The sequence below is a fragment of the Salmo salar genome, chromosome 09 (genome assembly GCF_965601325.2).
Source record: "Salmo salar chromosome 09, fSalSal1, whole genome shotgun sequence".
NCBI classification, from domain to species: Eukaryota; Metazoa; Chordata; class Actinopteri; order Salmoniformes; family Salmonidae; genus Salmo; species Salmo salar.
The window spans coordinates 12,216,918-12,239,471 of NC_138299.1; the positions used below are offsets into that span (position 1 = coordinate 12,216,918).

A 22,554-nucleotide genomic window follows, 5' to 3' on the forward strand; every position below is an offset into this window, starting at 1 on the left:
TAATGTCCCGTTGGTTGTTTAATCTTCCGCGTAAAAGTCTATTTAATTCTCCAAGGATTGCACATTTGCTAGCAGAATGGAGTGGGGGTTTATTCGATCACCTACGAATTCTCAGAAGGCAGCCCGCTCTTCGGCCCCTCTTTCTCCACCCCCTCTTCATGCAGATCCCGGGGATCGGGGCCTGTTCCCGAGGAAGCAGTATATCTTTCGCGTCGAGCACGTCAGAGTCGCGAAAGAAGAAAAAGGATTCTGCTAGTCTGTGGTGTGTAATCGCAGTCCTGATGTCTAGAAGTTATTTTTGGTCATAAGAGACAAAAGCAGCAACATTATGTACAAAATAAGTTTTAAAAAAATAAATAAGTTACAAACAACGGAAATAAACTAACAAAATCGGCTGGTGGCACGTAAAAGGTCTGCCTTCTTCTCCGGCGCAATCTTACATACACACATATACACTGTATGTACACCACATAACCAAAACTATGTGGACATTGCTGGTTGAACATCTCATTCCAAAATCATGGGTATTAATATGGAGTTGGTCCCCCCTTTGCTGCTGTAACAGCCTCCACTCTTCTGGGAAGGCTTTCCACTAGATGTTGGAACATTGCTGCGGGGACTTGCTGGCATTCAGCCACAAGAGCATTAGTGAGGTCGGGCATGGATGTTGGGCGATTAGAGCTGGCTTGCAGTCGGCGTGCCAATGCATCTTAAAGGTGTTTGATGGAGTTGAGGTCAGGGCTCTGTGCAGGCCAGTCAAGTTCTTCCACACTGGTCTCGACAAACCATTTCTGTATGGACCTTGCTTTGTGCATGGGGGTATTGTCATGCTGAAACAGGAAAGGGCCTTCCCCAAACTGTTGCCACAAAGTTGGAAGCACAGAATCGTCTAGAATGTCATTCCCTGCTGTAGTGTTAAGATTTCCCTTTACTGGAACTAAGGGGCCTAGCTCGAACCATGAAAAACAGCCCCGGACCATTATTCCACCAAACTTTGCAGGTGGCACTATGCATTGGGGCATGTAGCGTTCTAGCATCTGCCAAACCCAGATTCATCCGTCCGACTGCCAGATGGTGAAGTGTGATTCATCACTCCAGAGAATGCGTTTCCACTGCTCCAGAGTCCAATGGCAGTGAGCTTTACACCACTCCAGCCGATGCTTGGCATTGCACATGGTGATCTTGTGTGCGGCTGCTCGGCCATGTAAACCCAATTCATGAAGCTCTCGACAAACAGTTATTGTGCTGACGTTGCTTCCAGGGTCTGTTTAGAACTCGGTAGTGAGTGTTGCAACCGAGGAAAGACAATTATTGCGCTACAACACGCGCCGGTCCCATTCTGTGAGCTTGTGTGGCCTACCACTTTATGGCTGAGCCATTGTTGCTCCTCGACGTTTCCAATTCACAATAACAGCATTTAGTTGACCGGGGTAGCTCTAACAGGGCAAAAATTGGACTAAATTACTTGTTGTAAAGGTGGCATCCTATGACGATGCCACGTTGAAAGTCACTGAGCTCTTCAGTAAGGACGTTCTACTGCCAATTTTTGTCTATGGAGATTGCATGGCTGTGTGCTTCATTTTATACACCTGTCAGCAACAGGTGTGGCTGAAATAGACAAATCCACTAATTTGAAGGGGTGTCCACATACTTTTGTATATATAGTGTTTTTTAAATTTATTTTTAATCTATACTTGGAGTCAAAGTATAGATATAATATTGTCAAAAATAATATCCCGATATGTAACTGTACCAATTCTCCCCCATCAATAGTAATGACCAGTGAGTCATGGATAATGATTTAAACCTAAATGGTTATGGATAGTGTGAGTTCTGTGTATAGTATTGTATAGCCTACATTTTTGTGTTTAGCCATTGTTACAAACGTCTTATTCAGTCATTGTTACAAACACACACATGCACACACAGCAAAGGCACACACACCGTGTCGAGCATCTGCAGCACTCTGTCCTGTTCGCAGGCATCCAGGCCGTCAATGATGACCGCCATGCGGGTCTGGTTCTGGGTGAAGCCATCGATGGTCTTGGCCATCTTGGACATCAGCTCCACCTCATGCTTCAATACCTGGAGCAACCAAACACACACCCTCAACCACTACATACTGTATAACTACAGACAATGTGTCTCTTCCTATTAATTCATCTCTGTTTTGATAGTGGTAGTAGGCATTTAGCTCCTGAGTGCCTAACACTATCACGTAACAACATAATGTATTTATACTTAACCATGTTAAAACTGTAGAATACCATTTATAACTAGCGACATTATGAGCCAAATCCTAACTCGATCAACTAATTTGATCTACATGTAACTTCCATGTACAAGTCTGTATCGACATTGCTGCGTAATTTACAAGTTACTCATCTATTCTCAAGTTAGGGATTCGGCACTATTTGAATATAACTGGTGAGGAACCTATCAAACAGAGTATTTCCTAAAAGCAAAAGACGTTGAAAGGATGTTGAAAAGACGTTGAAAATGTGCATAAAAAGGGTTTACACTACCTTCATGAATCCCTCACTCTTGAGCTTGTGCATCTTGTTGGCGGCACTGTGCAGTCTCTTCCTCTGGGAGTTGAGGACGGAGTCAGCCACCTGCCACCAGGTCCTACAGTTCAACAGGAGGGCCAGGCCCACCACGCTGGCCATGGCGATCAGCACAGCGTTCACCGTAAGGTTCTCACGCTGCACCTAAATAGATGTAACAAGATCAACACACAAAAAGTAGTTTAAATACTTTTTTCATGTACAGCAGATGCTCGACACAGTGTGTGTGCTTGTGTATGTGCACATTTGTGTGTAGGTACCTTAAAGATGGCCAGCAGCGCCATGGCCGTGATCAGGCAGCCCAGCGTCACGACAAACAGCATGAAGCTGGGCACGCAACAAGTCTTCTTCCACTTCTTACCTGGAGGGGGAGGGGAGAGGGGACAAATATCTAATTCACATAGGTATTCACACCCCTATTCTATGATGCTCCAAATTGAGCTCAGGTGCATCAAATTTAATTTGATCACTGCAACTTGATTGGAGTTCACCTGTGGCCGATTCAATTGTTTGGACATGATTTAGAAAGAAACACACCTGTCTATATAAGGTCCCACAGTTGACAGTGCATGTCAGAGCAGAAACTATACCATATAGTCCAAGGAACGGTCTGTAGATCTCTGAGATAGTATTGTGTTGAAGCATATACTGTATCTGGGTAAGGGGATAAAACAATTTCTAAAATGTTGAACATTTCAAGAGAACAGTGGTCTCCATCATTGAGAAATTGGAGAAAAAAATTATGAAAGTACACAGAATATGCATTGAGCTGGCTGCCCGACCAAACGGGCAAAAATGACCTTGGTCAGGGAGGTTACCAAGAACCCAATGACCACTCTGACAGAACTACAGAGTTCCTTGGCTGAGATGGGAGAACCTGATCGACGGACAACAGTCTGTCTCTACAGCATTTCATCAATCTGGGCTTTATGGGAAAGTGGCCAGACGGAAGCCACTCGTGAGAAAAAGGCACATGACAGCCCGCCTGGAGTTTGCAAAGAGGCACGTGAAAGACTCAGATCATAAGGCAAACGATTCTGTGGTCTGATGAGACAAAAATGTGGTGGCAGCATCATGCTATGGGACTGAAAAACTACTGTAGAGGGATAAATTAATGGAGCCAAATGCAGGCAAATCCTTGATGAGAACCTGCTTCAGAGTGAAAATGACCTTATACCTGGGGTGAAGCTTTACATTCCAACAGGACAATAACCCCCAACCATACAGCCAAAGCAACGCGGGAATGGCTTCAGAACAAGAATCCAGCTAAAGCCCAGACTTAAATCTGTGGAAAGACTTGAACATTGCTGTTCACTGCTACTCCCATCTAAATTAATAGAGCTTGAAAAAGATCTGCAAGGAAGAACAGGAGGAAATCCCTAAATCCAGATGTGCAAAGCTGATAAAGACATACCCAATACAACTCAAAGCAGTAATCGTCAAAGGTGCTTCTACTACGTATTGACTCAGGGGTGTGAATACTTATGTAAATGAGATTTCTGTATTTCATTGTCAATAAATTTGCAAAAATGTCTATAAACATGTTTTCACTTAATCATTATGAATTCAGGCTGTAACATAACAAAATGTGGAATAAGTCAAGGGGTACTAATACTTTCTGAAGGCACTGTACACCAGGCCTGGAGTTCTGTGATTTTAGGGGCAGACCATTCTTCAAGAGGTGCTCAATGTGCCAGGGCACCAATGCCATCTGCTAGGGCACTAAGACCATTAACCAAAATAGCCAATTAAATTGATTTGAAACGAAAAAAACACTAGCTATTCAAGAAAAACACAAGTGTATGTAAATGTACATGAAATAACTATCCTACATGTCAAAGGTAGGCGATAGCCTATTCGTATTGTTTACAGCCTTTCATGCCCACACCGATGCTGACATGACGGAGGCATCAGAAAATGTAGCCAAACTTTAATGAGACTTAATTACATACATAGGCTAAATACCATGTTTGACAAATAAAATGTAGGATTATTAATGTCTAAAGGCTTGATTCTGTCGACATGCTCGGGGCACTATTCGTTCGGATAGGAGAGAAAGAACAGGGCCCGTTGCGTACCGCAACATCACCCACCTTGCAATCTAAGTGGAGGCAGTCAGCATTTGAAACCATTTAACAATAAACGTAATTGTTTAAAATCTGGACTTAAAAATTTTAAAAAACGTATGAGTCATGTCTTACCTTACTTCAAAGTAGCCTAGCCAAATTCCGACCTTAGAAATATTGAGGTAATTATTTTAACACGAAAGCAGTAGGCTCTCATGTTCTATTGGTTTTCAAAATCAACTTTCTTTTACTGTCCAGCAGCCAAATACATAGTCATATTAGCAACCCATGCAAGTTGTTGCATCTTTAGATCTTTCTACATTTCTAAAGGATATTTTCATCTTTGTCACATGAAACTGCTTGCATTTTAGAATAAGGCTGCAACATAACATTTGGAAAAGGGGAAGGGGTCTGAATACTTTCTGAATGCACTGTATAGCCTACTGCTGTGTGCGCATTGCTGCGCTTATAATGTGATGAAATAATAGTTTATCAAAATTTTAAGCTAAACGTTCTGATCTGTTGCATCAGCTTCATTGCTTTTAAAAGGTTTTTTGATGTACTGGTTGTATGAATTTGGGATCTATCGTTCCACAACTGTCCCAGATTCTGTTCGGAAGATTTATTTCTAGCACAGAATGACAAGCTGACCAATAGAATAGGTCAACTTTTGTACTATGGGGGATAGTAGGTTGACATAGGCTAGTGCTTTTGCTGTTTGTTACTCATCCTGTTGGCTGAGGAAAAGTAAACGTGGACAGTTCTTCTAACGTCTTCAACGTGCACCTCGGAATTCCATAAGAATGACGTGCACCGTTGCATCCCGATGTGTCTGCCTTCACTTGTACTTCGAAGCTGCGAGGCCTGTGATAAGGACCCGATCACCTGGCAGGCATTGGCTATTAAGAATTGAGATACCTGAGAAAGCCATGTGAGTAATAGGTGCTTCGGAGCACGGCGATTGGTAGCCGGTTGAAGGGAATTATAATATTTTAGCCCAGGGGGGCACAACGCCCACACAAGGGGCAGGGAAATTCGAGGCCTGCTGTACACTAAATATACAGTATTAGAGACAGAGGTAATATGACAAGGATATAAAGGATATCCAAAGTGGAGACAAACATAGTACCTTGGTTCTCCTCGTTCTTGAACACCCTGAAGAGGCGGGTGGCCATGAAGCCAAACTCCCTCTCACAGGCATCAGACAGGGTGGCTATCATCTCTGCCAGGCTGGTCTCCCCTCCCACACTGGACAGACGATTGTAGTCTGTGAACAAGAACCTGACACACACACACACACACACACACGTTTCTAGAATATACTTTTTCTATTGAAGGTCATTCACATCAAGGTGCGTGTGCACGAGCGGCTTCAAGCATGTATTTTATGTATGTATGTGTGTGTGTTACCTGACAGGCAGGGCGCGGGTAGTCTGCTCTGGCAGCTCGGGGGGGTTGACAAACATGAGTTTGAGCAGCAGCTCCAGGTAGCCCACCTGGCGGGCCAGACGGGTGCTGAGGACCCACGCCCAGTTCCAGTTCTCCCCCTCACGACGACCCCCGAAGTACACCAACACTGCAGGGAGGGCGAGAGAGAGAGAAAAGAATACATCACATTTCTGATTGACCATCAGACTTTCCCCTACCTATGATGACATCCAGTGGGTAGAACGTGGAAAATGTAGTTGTATGTAGTAAAACGCTGTAAGATCGCTCGAAACGTAGACCCAAGGCGCCCTCTAGTGATGTAATACATGCAACTTTACTTAACTGCAGGAAACCCAAGGCCCAGAGTTTTTGTTTACCCATTTTATTCTCCTCCATTCCATTCTACTCTATTCTAGTGTTCCTCACCAAAGAAGACGTAGAGCAGGGTGAGGAGGCTGAGGGAGACCGCGATGGCCAGGCGGGGGTCGACGGTGAAGCCCAGGACAAGAGCCATTGAACCACACAGCAGCAGGGACAGGAACACCACCAGCCACGAGAACTGGAACAGAGGCTCAATCTGCTGGCCTGCAAATGTCTTCATCTCATCTGGAGGAAAGGGAGGGAGAGAGAGGTTATACAAAATAATAGGCAAGTGAAAATGAGAAGGACCCCTAGCGGTTCCTTCCTTACACAGGAAACTACAAATGAGGCACTAAGGCAGACAGTCTGGTAATGAGAAAAAGGAAACTCATTTTATAGAGCTAATGTACAGAACGTGACTAAATGGGCTGACATATTCACTTTTAGATTCATATTGCTGTTGTTTAGTGAGAGGTTAAAAGCCTAATTATGTTTAAATGAGAGCCTTGGGACACTAGCAAAAGAACAGAACAGCCCTAGTGATATTCCTGGTGGTGCTCTCTTACCCTCCAGCTTCTTGAGCAGGAAGGACTTGCCGCTGCCCCACTGGGCGTACAGGCCAACACAGATGGGCGGCTGCATGGTGGGCTCACTGAGGATGTCTGCCAGGGCACTGCTGTACAGGTCATACCCCAGCATGTCACCGTCAGACTCAGAGGGAGACAGGTGCTCTGAGAGACAGGGGGAGAGGGAGAGAGATGGGAGAGTGTGAGTGGTCATCACTTGATAAATACAGCAATACTTCCAAATAATAAATCATCAAATTTCCAAAACAAGATTGAAAGAGCTAAAAGTAATGATTCATATTAAAAGACGTTTTAAATAATACCAGTTGGGTATTACAATTTCATTCATAATAACAGGCTAAAATTCAACCCTAGAGTACTATTGTGCACTATATGCATGTCTATGTGATTTGAGTATCATGTCTCACTGGCTCCAAAGATCTGAGTGAGGATGCTCTTCTGGTGGGTGCAGTCGATGTTGTAGGGCGTCTCGCCGGCCTTGTTGGGGCGGTAGAGCAGGCGGCCATCTTTAGGGTTCCTCAGGAGGAGCTCAGCCAGCTTGCGGCTCCGCCCTCTGATGGCAATGTGAAGGGCCGTGTCGCCTTTCTGGACAGGAGAAGAGAAAGATGATTAGAGAGAGAGTGGTGTAGAGGCAAGGTAGTAAGGTAGAAAAATTGGATTGCTCAATGTGGATATATATTTGGCGGTCACACGTCAGACAGGCTCTATATGTCGTGTTTGTACAGTACCTTGTCCACAGCAGCCACCTTGGCCCCTCTGTCCAGGAGCAGCTCCACTATCTCAATTTTCCTCATCTTGGTGGCTTTGATCAAAGGGGTCTCTGCATCCTGAAACACACATCATCATCATGTGATGATGGTCTAGGAACAGTGGGTTAACTGCCTTGTTCAGGGGCAGAACGACAGAATTTTTTGACCTTGTCAGCTCGGGGATTCGATCTTGCAACCTTTCGGTTACTAGTCCAACACTCTAACCACTAGGCTACCTGCCGCCACAATGTTGATGTTGACAAGAGAGGAATTTGTCACAGTGCTATAAAATGACTGTTCACTTATTTATAGCAGCTGTGGCTGTTCCTTACCTTGGTGCAGCTCTCAGTGTCCGGGTTGCATTGGAGGATGTCTCTCACCATGGTGGCGTTCCCTTTCTCCACTGCCCAGTAGAGGGCAGTCTTACTATCCTGTATTACACAGTTGAGAACAGGGTCATATTCATTAGGCACCAAACGGAAGAAACCTGACAGAAACAGGGAGGGACTACCTGAACATATCCAATAAGAAACGCTTGTTTTTGTTTTCTGTTGTAAAACATTTTGCTATGGTGTGCCCTAATAAATTGGCATGATGATAGACCAGAGATGTTAAAGGTCCAATGCAGCGGTTTTTATCTCAATATCAAATCATTTCTGGGTAACAATTAAGTACCTAACTGTGATTGTTTTAATTTAAAAAATGGTCAAAAAGAAACAAAAAAATTGTTTCTTAGCAATGAGCAAATACCCAAGCAAGAATTTTGCTGGGACTGTCTGAGTGGGGAGGGGACTCCTACCTGTCCCTTGACGTCAATGTCGGCATATTTGTTTAGAAGGGCTCTGACAATCTCCACATGTCCTCCTCGCACTGCTCCGATCAGCACTGTCTCCCCACTCTGTGACACACAAAATAAACAGCACAGGCTTTCAATACAGAGAACACAAACTCAATCACCACACAACAGAAAAGATGGATTATACTGTAGAGGAGCAGACGACACGTGCTGTTACCATCAGCACATTTATCCATACAGCATGACCATGATCATTCAGGTTGATATAATCCTGTCTAGACTCTACTGTTTATTGTCAGGGTTATCAGGGCAATATTTCAGCTCATCTTTAGAGGTTAGTGATGGTCACCTACCCTGTCTGGTATGTTGATGTAGGTGCCAGCGTCCAGCAGGTCCTGGACTATCTCATTGTAGCCTTCCTTGGCAGCGATCATCAGGGCCGTGTTGCCGTCCTTGTCTGTCATGTTGACGTTGGGGTTCCTCTTCAGAATCTCCTTCACCACCTCATTGAAACCACCCCGCACAGCCACGATCAGAGCTGTCATGGAATTCTGATAGGGAGAGAATAACAGTCAGGTTTTTGTCATTTCAACACAGTGTTTCCTTTCATGGATTGCAGCTAAAGCCTATTTTTTCACGATGAACGGGAATGAATGAATATCTATACGGACAAAGCTCTGACTCATCAGATAAGGCCTTATTTTAAAGAGTGTGTAGTCAAACGTATGACAAAAACCTCTGACAAGGCATTTGAGAATATTCATACATTTTTCCCCCCAGGACAAAATAGATTAAAAAATACATTTTGGAGTGAACCGACCCTTGCTTGAGCCCATTGTGTGTGTGATCCGCTCAGGCCTTGTGTAATGAGGTTTAAACGAGAGTAGGGAAGTCCACTTACTGCTCCCTCCTGGTCCACATCGGCCCCATTGACCAGCAGGTGTATCACACTGTCATAGTGGCCCTTCCTGGCCGCCCAGATCAACGGGGTAGTGCCATACTGAGAACAGGGGAGGAGAGAAAAGAAGAAAGAAAGAGACAGCGTTGATGACTATTGAAACACCGAATGTAGGGTCATTTAGTATACTTACTTTAGGTTACTTTGTCATTTAAAAAAAAATCATTACTTTTATGGCATTTTTATATAAGACAAATTGAACACAGGACCAGTGGTGAGTGCTTACCTTGTCAGAGCAGTTGACTTTAGCTCCGTGATGAATCAGGAGATGCACTATATCAGCATGGCCTCGTCCAGCCGCCCAGATAATGGGGTAGACGCTGTACTGTAAGGACAGACATTAGCATATTTAACTCATTCTGAAATACACAAATGATTTACTTAATTACAGTATATTCTTTAATTTGTGAATGAATACAAGGTCTAAAGCTCTTTAGATAGGAATAGTACCAGTGTACCTGGCCAGTGATGTTGGGGCTAGCTCCTTTCTCCAGCAGTAGCTGGGTAACCTCCACACGACCCTTATAGGAAGCCCACATGAGGGCACTCCATCCCCCCTGTACAGTAAACCACACAGGCGCGCGCACACACACACACACACACACACACACACACATTAAATGGGAAGTGGTGACATGTATAGTTAGTGGCTATTGCCACAATTCCCACAGTGCCAGGGAGAAGTAGAGCAGTCATCTTCTGTATGATGTCATGATGTCATACAGCACGACATGCACATAGCCAAACAGTGGGTTTAATCCTGTTATTAGTACAGACAGGCTGGCACCAGGGTGGCTTAAGGCGTCAGCATGCTTCAGTTCGGCTGGCGCCTAAGAGGTTTGGAACTTGAGTCTGCTCGCATACTCCCTTAAAAGACCTTGGCTTGAAAAATGATAAAAAAGCCGCAATTGTTTGTCCATTTTGAGACACCATAGACGGTATGCACTTCCTCAAAATAGTCAGAATGAATCCAAGATTACTCAATAAATCTGTAATACATTTGAATGTTTTTGCCGAGGAGATTTTCCATCTGACTAAGATGTTTGGTGCAGTATTTCTCAAGTGGAAAAATGTGCATGAGAGTGAGTCATCTCTCGTTGAACGACAACAGGCACTTCATTGAAGAATCCCACCGTTGACCAGTCGCCGACGTCGGCTAGCGACTTTGGCTTCCCTCGAGAGAAAAAATATTGAAGAGCCGAAAAGTCCAAAACGTACTAACAAAAAAATTTGCCACATAATGTTACAAAAAGTCGTTATAGCATATGCAGAAACTGTTCCCAAACTGACACGCAACACAGCCATGATTGATTACCTGAGTCACCTTACACTAGAACCAGTCCAGTGACTTCAAAATATGAAATGGAAATGGCACATTTCAGAAGGCAAAACCTTTGGTCATGACACTCACAATGAACAAACACTGTCATTAGTCTTTTCTCCATGATCATTACCCCTCCGCGAAACATGCAGAAGTGCAAAAACGAGGCATTTTGAATAACCTAAACTATACTGTGAATGAACACAGAGCTGCAGATAGACAGGATGTGAAGTAGGCTTCTTCCAGTGAGAGGTTTGTATTACAGATATTAACCATATCCCAGGTTAATGTACTCCGGACATCCAGAGCTCAGTAAATGCAATTATTACAAAATGGAAGAGATTATATTGGAGGTAATGGGATCGCATCCCAAGCTAATGGATAAATCACTTCAAAGCAGCCTGGAATGGATTGCAGTCAGACATAAGACAGTATAGGAAGAATATGAATAGACTCTTTCTACTGTGTGTGTGTGTGGGTGTGTGTGTGTGTTGGGTATTGTGACAGCAAGGAAAATATGAATTTCAGTGCAAATGGACCAATAAAGCAAGTATTGTACTGTATTGTAGCTCTCATACGAAATACCCAATGGCCACCATCAATGAGTCAATGACTGCTGTGCCAGAGTTGTAGGTGACCTTGTTCACCCCAGAAGGTTGAACGCTTTGGAAAATGCATCCAGATAAAAGACGGTCCAATCTAAAATCCTCCTTTCATCTTTTTGTTATGTCATTTTTCCTCACTTTTTCATTCAAACTAGTCCTTCAAGAGAAATGTTACACACAGGTACAAAAGCTTTACTTCATGTTGCCCAGTGTTTACTTTAGTGCCCACTCTGCAATGTCCTTGCCCAATACCCTGTACCCAGTGCCCACCCTCCTCTCTCACCATGTCCCGGTGCTCCAGGCTGGCATTGTTGGCCAGCAGCTCCTTCACCACCTCCACATGGCCCTCTTTCGCCGCTGAGATAAGTGCCGTCCAGCAGTCCTGTTGACGGGCAGAACACAGGGGTTACACTTGGTCACCACGGAAACTCCAATCATGTCGTCGTCGCCGTGGACCACCACCAATCAGAGGGCTGCCGGTCTGTATTAATCCACTCCACAGTGCTGTACCTACCAGCTGGTCGTACCAGGTGCTCATGGACGCGGGGTGGAGGTGACAGAGAGAGCGCGTCAGATAGAGAACAGAGAGCAAAGGAGAGATAGAGAGAGAGAGACGCGGTGTCCAGGTCTGGTCCGTCTCACTCAGTCTGGTGTAGTGAGAGTCTGAGTGTGTGTATGAGGTTTAGTAAGAGGTTGAGGCTGGGTGTGTTGATGGAGACAGCAGCTCTACACCCTGTAATTTACTTTAACAGAGGCCTGAGGCATTCAACAGGTGCTCATTATGGGGTTCTGTGTTAACCCACAGTGTGGTGAGTTCAGCAGGCTGGACACTAAGGGCTTATCGGGCAGTGGAGACCAAATGTTAACTTTGTGCGGTAATGTATTCTGTTGGCATCATGGTGCATTTTAGGGTTGGACAATGGTTTTTACTATGTACCTTGAGCGACCGAAATCTTACGTGTTCCCAGCAGACTTATTCTCCCTGTCCTGAGCATAGGTGTGTGGTTGTGGTTGGAAAAGTCCTAGGTCTAAAACTCATGTGACAGCATCCCTCAAACCCATTGTCTAGCTACCAGTTGTTTTAAGTGTGGTGTGTGTGTGTGTGTGTGTACCACGTCGTCCAGGTTGACGTTGGCTCCTCTCCTGATGAGCTCCTGGACTATCTCTATGCTGCCCTGCTCTGATGCCACCATCAGGGAAGTCTGACCATTCTGAAGGGGGGAGACAGAGACAGAGAGGCGGTCACTAATCACATAAGAGATTACCTGAGCACTGATTTAATTGGAGCATCACTTTTATAGCAAAATCTGGCTAAACAAATTAGCCTAGTACTTCTTTAGATGTTTATGTTAAGTCTCATGTGTATGTTTACTGTGTTACATGCAATGCCTAGTATCCAGTGGTCATTGACTCACCTCACTCCTGCTGTCCACCTCCTTGAACTTGTCCAGGTGGGCTTTTATGGCCGGCACGTTGTCCTCCTCAACGTAGCTGAACAGACTCTGGGTGGCCAGAGTGGTCATCTTCAGAGAGGTGGTGGTGTCCATGACTACGCCTCACCACCGTGACTAGGACACACAAAGAGAGGTTATTAGCCTATGTACACATAAACCTGGCACAGTCAAAGTTGGCTGGACATATTTGAAGCACATTGTCATAAGGACAACACAACACCTTAATAAGCCATAGGTTAGAAAGCACCTTCATACATGAGTCAACGTCCACAAGTTGATGTTCTAGTTAAAATGTCAGTCAAAATAACAGGAGGTTGGTGGCACCTTAATTAGTGAGCATAGGCTCGTGGGTAAAGGCTGGAGTTGAATAGGTTGAACGGTATCAAATACATCAAACATGGTTTCCATGTATTTGATGCCATTCCATTTGTTCCAGACATTATTATGAGCCATCTTGCCCTCAGCAGCTTGCACTGGTCAAAATGCTTCTAAATGTGTTATGGATGTGTTACTGACATGCCTAGTTAAATAAAATAAAATAAATAAATGGATTATGACTGTAAATAGGCCCTAAGCCAAGCAGTACACAAATAAAGGGAATGTTCATTGTCCACTCACCGGTATCTGTTTCAAAAGGATGGTATTTCTTTGAGCTTTGAAATCAGAAGTTCAACTTGGTAGAAGCAAACAGTGAGCAGTGCAGACAGAGAGTGCATTCGGAAAGTATTCAGACCCCTTCCCTTTTTCCACATTTTCTTACGTTACAGCCTTATTTTCCTCATCAATCTACACACAATACCCCATAATGGACAAAGCAAAAACAGGTTTAGACATTTTTGCAAATTTATAAAACAATATATTTTAAAAATACCTTATTTACATAAGTATTCAGACCCTCTGCTATGAGACTTGAAATTTGGAACCACCAAGACTCTTCCTAGAGCTGGCCGCTCGGCCAAACTGAGCAATCGGGGAAGAAGGGCCTTGGTTAGGGAGGTGACCAAGAACCCGATGGTCACCCTGAAAGAGCTCCTCTGTGGAGATGGGAGAACCTTCCAGAAGGACAACCATCTCTGCAGCACTCCACCAATCAGGCCTTTATGGTAGAGTGGCCAGACGGAAGCACTCCTCAGTAAAAAGCACATGACAGCCCGCTTGGAGTTTGACAGAAGGCACCTAAAGGACTCTCAGACCATGAGAAACAAGATTCTCTGGTCGATAAAAACCAAGATTGAACTCTTTGGCCTGAAGGCCAAGCGTCACGTCTGGAAGAAACCTGCCACCATCCCTACGGTGAAGCACGGTTGGCCCAGCGCCGCCCGGGTTAGGCCAGGGTAGGCCGTCATTGTAAATAAGAATTTGTTCTTAACTGACTTGCCTAGTTATATAAAGGTTAAATAAAACAAATAAAAAATAAAATAAATGGTTGTGGTAGCATCATGCTGGGGGGATGTTTTTCAGTGGCAGGGACTGGGAGACTAGTCAGGATCTAGGGAAAGATGAACTGAGCACAGAACAGAGAGATCCTTGATAAAAAAAACCTGCTCCAGAGCAGTCAGGACCACAGACTGGGGGCGAAGGTTCACCTTCCAACAGGACAACGACCCTAATCACACAGCCAAGACAACGCATGAGTGGCTTCGAGACAAGTCTCTGAATGTCCTTGAATGGCCCAGCCAGAGCCCAGACTTGAACCCGGTCGAACATCTCTGGAGAGATCTGAAAGTAGCTGTGCAGCGATGCTCCGCATCCAATCTGACAGAGTTTCATAGGATCTGCAGAGAATAGGAGAAAAATCGCTGCCAAAGGTGCTTCAACAAAAAGTACTGAGTAAAGGGTCTGAATACTTATGTAAACGTGATATTTCAGTTTCATATTTTTTTTATACATTTCGAAAAATTTCAAAAAACATGTTTTTTCTTTGTCATTATGGGGTATTGTGTGTAGATTGATGAGGGGGAAAAATGATTTAATCAATTTTAGAATGACTAACTAAAAAGTCAAGGGGTCTGAATACTTTCCGAATGCACTGTACACTTGCATTTCATACAGGCCTAATAAGTATGGCAGAGGACATGAGACTGGACAGCAACTATAATTATAACAGTTAGAGATGGGCATGAGAATTCAAGTACTCAAAATGAACTGTCAAAACTCGATCTTTAACCAGATATCTTTTTTATAAACTTTAAAACTATTTGGTTTAAATGTTGTCTTGAATATCACATACATTTTATTTGGACTCTAGTGTTCTATTTGTGCATGTGCATTTGCGGGAAGAACAAAAAATAACCATGCCAAGCATCACACGGTTTTTCTCCCAAAATCCCCTTGTCCCATCTGTGTCTAACTCGCTCAATTGCGTTCTGGACCACTCCCTCTACACACATGCTGAGTGTACGCACAAGCTCTGTTAGGCCTATAAAAACTAACTGATGGGATACACAAGCTACATTTATTGCAGAAATGATGACAGTTGTATCACATATTCAAAAATGGACTGGTTGACTGAAGTAGGGAAATATGTGTTCCAACAATAAACTGCAGTTTTGGAATAATTGCGCCCGGTCTATTTTTATTTTTCGCTTAGGCCAACTTGCGTTTGTCACTAGTTACCACATGCACAAAGACAAAATTGGCTATATCGTCCAAATTCATGAAAAATTTATAACAAAATGCTTTTTTTAAGGTTAGCAGTGTGGTTAAGGGTAAGGCATAAAATCTGATTCTAAGAAGAGAAATTGTATAAATAGGTGGGATTTAACTACTGACAGCCCTACTTTGCGAACTGTTAGCGCCATTCAGAATTGGTACGCTAACCTCAACAGTAGCGCTTGCTTGTAGAACCCTACGGCTGTGCAATGGCATAGCCTTGTTTTGTCAAATTAGCAGACAAGACACTTATTGTCCAAGCTCTTATCACAGTCAAGACACACCTATTTTATAGTAAAAAACATGATGTAATATAATAAAATATAACTTATTTCTCGTAAGTTGTTGTTCTACATTATTTTTTGTACTGCATTGTTTGGTTTAGAGCTTGCAAGAAAGGCATTTCACTGTACTTGTGCACATGACATTCATTATCCTGCACCTGGAACAGTTATTCTCAAGGAGTGATCATTTGAAACCGGGCTCAATTTGGCGAGTTGAAAGACAATTTTTTTCAGGGTTACAAACCAAAATCTGTCTTATTTTCGATATACAGATTTGTAGTTTATTCTGCCTGTTCTTTGGAATTTTCTAAATGGATTAACAATTCCACATTGAACACTGCATGGGGATGAATTACTCTGTTTGGTGAGTAGGCCTAGGCTTAATGATTCTGATTAAAATATACTCTTTGATGAAGACAAACTTACGTTTTCGCATATTTTCAGTGTGGAACCTGTATGTTTAGGGAGGTTATAGCGTACTACTACCCTTTTGAAGATTGTGTTAATGATATAATATTTGAATCTTAAAATGGCACTTTTTTATTGACTGAATATATGAAATGACATGTTGTGTTTATATTTTTGTTCAGTGTGAAGTGTTGATCCCACCTGTCATGAGCTAAAATAACAGACCACAGAAATTGTCCATATGCTAAATAAGCTCATTTAAAAAAGTATTTATTTATTTTACCCGTTTTTCTCCCCACTTTCGTGATATCCAATTGGTAGTTACGGTCTTGTCCCTTTCGCTGCAACTCCCATACGGACTCAGGAGAGGTGAAGGTCAAGAGCCATGTGTCCTCCGAAACAAGACCCTGCCAAGCGGCGCTGCTTCTTGACACAATGCTCGCTTAACCCGGAAGCCAGCCGCACCAATGTATCAGAGAAAACACTGTCCAATTGGCGACCGTGTCAGCGCACATACGCCCGGCCTGCCAGGATTCGCTAGAGCCCAATGGGACAAGGACATCCCAGCCGGCCAAATCCTCCTCTAACCCGGACGACTCTGGGCCAATTGTGCGCCGCCTCATGGGTCTCCCGGTCGCAGCCGGCTGCGAAAACATCCCGGGTAGTGACGCCTCTAGCACTGCCTTAGGCCGCTGTGCCACTCAGGAGAACCTATTTCTCTCAAATTTTGTGCACAAATTTGTTTACGTCTCTGTTAGTGAGCATTTCTCCTTTGCCAAGATAATCCATCGACCTGACAGGTGTGGCATATCAAGGAACTGATTAAACAGAAAGATCAAGGCCATCCAAATGGCGCAGTGGTCTAAGGCTAGCTGTGCCACTAGAGATTCTGGGTTTGAGTCCAGGCTCTGTCGTGACCGGGAGACCCATGGGGCGGAGCACAATTGGCCCAGCATCATCCGGGTTAGGGGAGGGTTTGGCCGGCAGGGATGTCCTTGTCCCATCGCACACTAGCAACTCCTGTGGCGGGCCGAGCGCAGTGCACGCTGACATGGTCGCCAGGTGTACAGTGTTTCTTTGGACACATTGGTGCGGCGTTGCGGCTCAGTTGGGTTTCGGAGGACGCACGGACGCACGGCTCTCGACCTTCGCCTCTACCGAGTCCGTACGGGAGTTGCAGCGTTGAGACAAGACTAACTACCAATTGGATACCATGAAATTGGGGAGAAAAAGGAGTAATAAAAAATTAATAAATAAACAGCATGATCATTACACAGGTGCACCTTGTTCTGGGGACAATAAAAGGCCACTCTAAAGTGTGCCGTTGTGTCACACAACATAATGCCATAGTTGTCTCAGGTTTTGAGGGAGCGTGACATTGGCATGCTGACTGCAGGAATGTCCACCAGAGCAGTTGCCAGCGAATTGAATGTTCATTTCTCTACCATAAGCCTCCTCCAACGTATTTTTAGAGAATTTGGCAGTACGTCCAACCGGCCTCACAACTGCAGACCACGGTATGGTGTCGTGTGGGCAAGCGGTTTGCTGATGTCAATGTTGTGAACCCAGTGCCCCATGGTGGCGGTGTGGTTATAGTATGGGCAGGCATAAACTACAGACAACGAACACAATTGCATTTTATTGATGGCAATTTGAATGCACAGAAATACAGTGACGAGATCCTGAGGCCCATTGTCATGCCCGTTTAGCAATTAGAATTTGTTATCTGTAATGGTTATGATAAAGTAGGCATTGTTGCACACTATTGGCATATACACTGAACAAAAATATAAAACGCAACATGCAACAATTTAAAATACTTCATATAAGTTCATATAAGAAACCAGTAAATTGAAATAAATTCATTAGGCCCTAATCTATGTATTTCACATGACTGGGATTATAGATATGCATCTGTTAGTCACAAATATCTTTTAAAAAATGGTAGGGGTGTGAATCATCAAACCAGTCAGTATCTGATGTGACCACCATTTGCCTCATGCATCGTGACACATCTCCTTCACATACAGTTGATCAGGCGGTTGGTTGTGGCCTGTGGAATGTTGTCCCACTCCTCTTCAATGGCTGTGCGAAGTTGCTAGATATTGGCGTGAACTGGAACACGTCGATCTTGAGCATCCCAAACATGCTCAGTGGGTGACATGTCTGGTGAGTATGCAGGCCATGGAAGAACTGGGACATTTTCAGCTTACAGGAATTGTTTACAGATCCTTGCGACATGGGGCCATGCATTATCATGCTGAAACATGAGGTGTTGGCGGCGGATAAATGGCACGACAATTGGCCTCAGGATCTCGTCACGGTATCTCTGTGCATTCAAATTGCCATTGATAAATTGCAACTGTGTTCGTTGTCCGTAGCTTATGACTGCCCATACCCTAAACCCACCACCACGGGGCACTCTATTCACAACATTGACATCAGCAAACCGCTCGCCCACACGACGCCCACACGACGCTGTCTGCCATCTGCCCGGGACAGATAAAACCGGGATTCATCCGTAAAAACCACACTTCTCTAGCGTGCCAGTGGACATCAAAGGTGAGCATTTGCTCACTGAAGTCAGTTACGATATTGAACTGCAGTCTGGTCAAGACCCTGGTGAGGACGACGAGCACGCAGATGAACTTCCCTGAGACGGTTCCCACCGTTTCATCAGCTGTCCGGGTGGCTCGTCTTAAACCATCCCGCAGGTGAAGAAGCCGGATGGGGAGGTCCTAGGCTGGCGTGGTTACACGTGGTCTGCGGATGTGAGGGCCGGATGGACGTACCGCCAAATCTCTAAAAAGACGTTGGAGGAGGCTTATAGTAGAGAAATTAACATTCAATTCTCTGGTAACGGCTCTGGTGGACATTCCTGTAGTCAGCATGCCAATTTCACGCTTTCACGCTGTGGCATTGTGTTGTGTGACAAAACTGCACATTTTAGAGTGGCCTTATGTTGTTTAAATAGCTTCTTGATAAGCTTTTTGTGTGTATGGAAAATTTCGGGGATTTTTTTATTTCAGCTCATGAAACATGCGACCAACACTTCACACGTTGCGTTTCTATTTTTGTTCAGTATAGATAAATGCGCAAAAGAAATGTATCCAGTGCGGGCCTTTTGTTCTAAAATACTTTTTTATTTTCATTCGAGTACTCTAAAAACAATTACGTGAGTACTCAGTCAAAAACAATGAAATGGCCATCTCTAATAATAGTAGGCGATGCCCCCATTACCCTGTCCCTGAACCAAAGATGTTGAACCCATTCATACTTCTGACAATAGGAACTAATTAGGAATTACAGTATGTCTTCCAGATCTAGTAGAGGAATAATGAGAGCAAAGCAGTCACCATGGCTATGTTAGACTATAAGACAAAAAGAATACAGCCCAATACAATAATGAGATGAGCTCCATCATTGAAGACAAAGAAAAGCCCGAAGCCTACTTAATTGGCAGTTATGGACATACACAGCACTCCAATTTCTTCTGCTTAGGCTAGGCTATGTCAGGATGTGCTGTGCCTTCTATTGGACAAGGGCAGGGTCTCGGCCTAAAATGCCAATTTCCTTTTACTATCAGCGATTCTAATGGTTCAGTGCTTCAGTCTGAGGCAAAGGGATAGTAGCTGATCATTAGGCCTTAGCCTACATAGCATGCTTTAGTTAAAAAATACTAAAACAAATGAGATGGGGAAACCTTTCAAGGATTGGCTAAGTGGAGAACGATTGTTGTGCTGTCTACTTGCAGAACTATGGGGTATGCCCAATGACAAAACAATCTGAAATGTGCCTAATTTTATACAAAATTTTGAATTTCACCCAATGACAACACTTAAGACAAAAAGAGCTGGAAACGCCTTCATTAGCAACGCAGCCGGAAAATGTATGCCTAAACAAATCTAATTATTTAGCCTATAAAACTTTCATGAATAATTTTATTAGCCTATACATAATATATTCATATCAGCAAAAAGCTATTTTGATCCTTGGATAGGTCTTAATTATTCTTCAATATCATAAAACCATAAAAATGTGTAACAAATAAATTCAACACTGCCTGTAATATGATTGTAAGAAAGAAGCATATTTTCAAAACTGGTGGCTACATCAGTCTGTCACCAAACAGCAGGTTAAGAACATTGAATCCGATTTATCTATTCAATCTGTCTATCTCAATTCTCTGCCTTTAAGCCTACATAGGCTAAATCTAAGAAAGTATGGTAAGGCTAGCAGATAACAGGCTTTGTTAAAAAAAATAAGTCTATGATTTATTTTCTCTCATATCAGATTATTCATACACACAACTGAACAGAGCCTTTGTTTACAGTTGAGGCAACATGAACCCGCTGACACACCCTCATGTGTATCAGAGGCAGCACAGCCACTATCAGCACAAAATAATGGACAATGAGTGACCAGACAACAATCAATGAAACCTCAAGGATTCTCTGCACAGAGTATTGATTGAGGGGGTTGAAAACTTCCCCTCATCCCCCACCATTGCAAAACAGAAACCAACAAAATACCAACAAAGAAACCCCAAGAAATTGAAATAGACTAAATAGCCTTAATTTTATACAGGCCTCACAAATAGCAATGAGCAAAGTCCAATAACTAACAAAGAACTGAGTGGCTTACCTTTATGGAAAATGTCAATTTGACTGCACTGAATGGCAATGGCTGTTCTTCAATTACTATCCCTCACCCACACTGACTGAGTATCAACAAGCGCTGCCTAGGCTCCACATCCCTCCCTGACGATCATGAATAATGGATGAGCAGGCAGAGCCATGCCCCAACCCCTCTCTAACACAATAGAGACACACGGAAACATGACCACATGCTTTACTGTTCCATCCCCAGCGCTGTGTGGGTACAGGCTTAAAATGTCAATGTAGGTACATTTATGCATCATTGTTTAGTCTAGAAGAAAAAAAAAACATTAACATAGATAATGAGAAAGTGTTATCAGCATTCATTGTCACTGAATCCATCCTTTCCCAGCTTTAAAAAGCAGATGTCTCAATAATGAAACATGGTCAAATACTAATGAATCAATGCATATTACTTTCTGATGCACATTTACTGAAAAGGTAAAAAAAGTTCTAGGTTCAAATACCACAAGAAGGACAAGGTAAAGACTCTATACCCACATGGTATGGGCAGGCATAAGCTACGGACAATGAAAAAATTGCATTTTATCGATGGCAATTTGAAAGCACAGTGATACTGTGATGAGATCTTGAGGCCCATTGTCGTGCCATTCATTAGCCGCCATCACCTCATGTTTCAGCATGATAATGCACTGACCCATGTCGCAAGGATCTGTACCAAATTCTAGGAAGCTGAAAATGTCCCAGTTCTTCCATGGCCTGCATACTCACCAGACATGTCACCCACTGAGCATGTTTGGGATGCTCTGGATCAACGTGTACGACAGCGTGTTCCAGTTCCCGCCAATATCCAGGCTCTTCGCACAGCCATTGAATAGGAGTGGGTCAACATTCCACAGGCCACAATCAACAGCCTGATCAACTCTATGCGAAGGAGTTGTGTTGCGCTGCACAAGGCAAATTGTGGTCACACCAGATACTGACTCGTTTTTTGATCCATGACCCTACTTTTTTTAAGGCATCTGTGACCAACAGATGCATATCTGTATTCCCCAGTCATGTGAACTCCATAAATTAGGGCCTAATGGATTCATTTCAATTGACTGATTTTCTTATATGAACTGTAACTCAGTAAAATCTTTGTAATTGTTTCATGTTGAGTTTATATTTTTGTTCAGTGTAGTTCCAAGATCTCTAAATGTAACCAGCCAGCTCATTATAGCCTGTCTGCCTGTCATGGGGGATGAAAATGCTGATGATACATTTCCATGGAATGTGTTGGTCACAAGGTCTTTTGTTTGGAAGAGCAAAGGGTCAAACAGCTTAGAATGGAAATGTTTCTGAATGCAACAGCCTAGGTACAGAGTTAATGTTTCGTCATTTTGCACCTAGCCTAAATGACCTAAAAGTCCATTGGGACAAGGTGCAACATAGCTTTGACACAACCAAGAAACTTTTGACATTGTGCTGGCATCAAAGCTAGGTGGTACATAAAAATGATGAATCATAGGCTATAATGGGTGACTAAATATGCCAATTTACAGTAGCTCCATGACATGTGCATGTCATGACGGACTTCTAAAGATAGCTAGCCAACTCTTCAGATGTTTCTAATGTAATGAGCAGGTTACTGTCAGTGGTTTAAAGTACTTAAATAAAAATGCTTTAAAGTATTATTTATATCTGACAACTTTTACTTC

The 22,554-nt window shown here is 43.5% G+C and overlaps 1 protein-coding gene across 6 annotated transcripts in view; it reads right to left on the reverse strand.

Annotated features, from left to right (window-relative positions):
• The window catches only part of kidins220a (kinase D-interacting substrate 220a), a 116,207-nt gene that overhangs the window by 68,982 nt on the left and 24,671 nt on the right, over positions 1–22,554 (reverse strand). For 4 of the 6 annotated variants that reach the window (XM_014210197.3, XM_082955626.1, XM_082955625.1 and 1 more), the window contains exons 2-19: positions 12,853–13,005; positions 12,550–12,648; positions 11,721–11,819; positions 9,970–10,068; positions 9,738–9,836; positions 9,455–9,553; positions 8,907–9,104; positions 8,557–8,655; positions 8,090–8,188; positions 7,737–7,835; positions 7,416–7,593; positions 6,988–7,152; positions 6,488–6,667; positions 6,044–6,209; positions 5,763–5,914; positions 2,828–2,928; positions 2,526–2,711; positions 1,945–2,085 (exon numbers count right to left, since the gene is read on the reverse strand). In XM_014210197.3, coding sequence (XP_014065672.3) covers positions 1,945–2,085; positions 2,526–2,711; positions 2,828–2,928; positions 5,763–5,914; positions 6,044–6,209; positions 6,488–6,667; positions 6,988–7,152; positions 7,416–7,593; positions 7,737–7,835; positions 8,090–8,188; positions 8,557–8,655; positions 8,907–9,104; positions 9,455–9,553; positions 9,738–9,836; positions 9,970–10,068; positions 11,721–11,819; positions 12,550–12,648; positions 12,853–12,984 — 2,391 coding nt within the window. In that variant the 5' untranslated portion in view covers positions 12,985–13,005. Of the gene's footprint in view, positions 1–1,944; positions 2,086–2,525; positions 2,712–2,827; positions 2,929–5,762; positions 5,915–6,043; positions 6,210–6,487; positions 6,668–6,987; positions 7,153–7,415; positions 7,594–7,736; positions 7,836–8,089; positions 8,189–8,556; positions 8,656–8,906; positions 9,105–9,454; positions 9,554–9,737; positions 9,837–9,969; positions 10,069–11,720; positions 11,820–12,549; positions 12,649–12,852; positions 13,006–20,879; positions 21,071–22,554 lie in introns of those variants that run through there. The other 2 variants (XM_082955628.1, XM_082955624.1) reach the window with 1 other exon arrangement.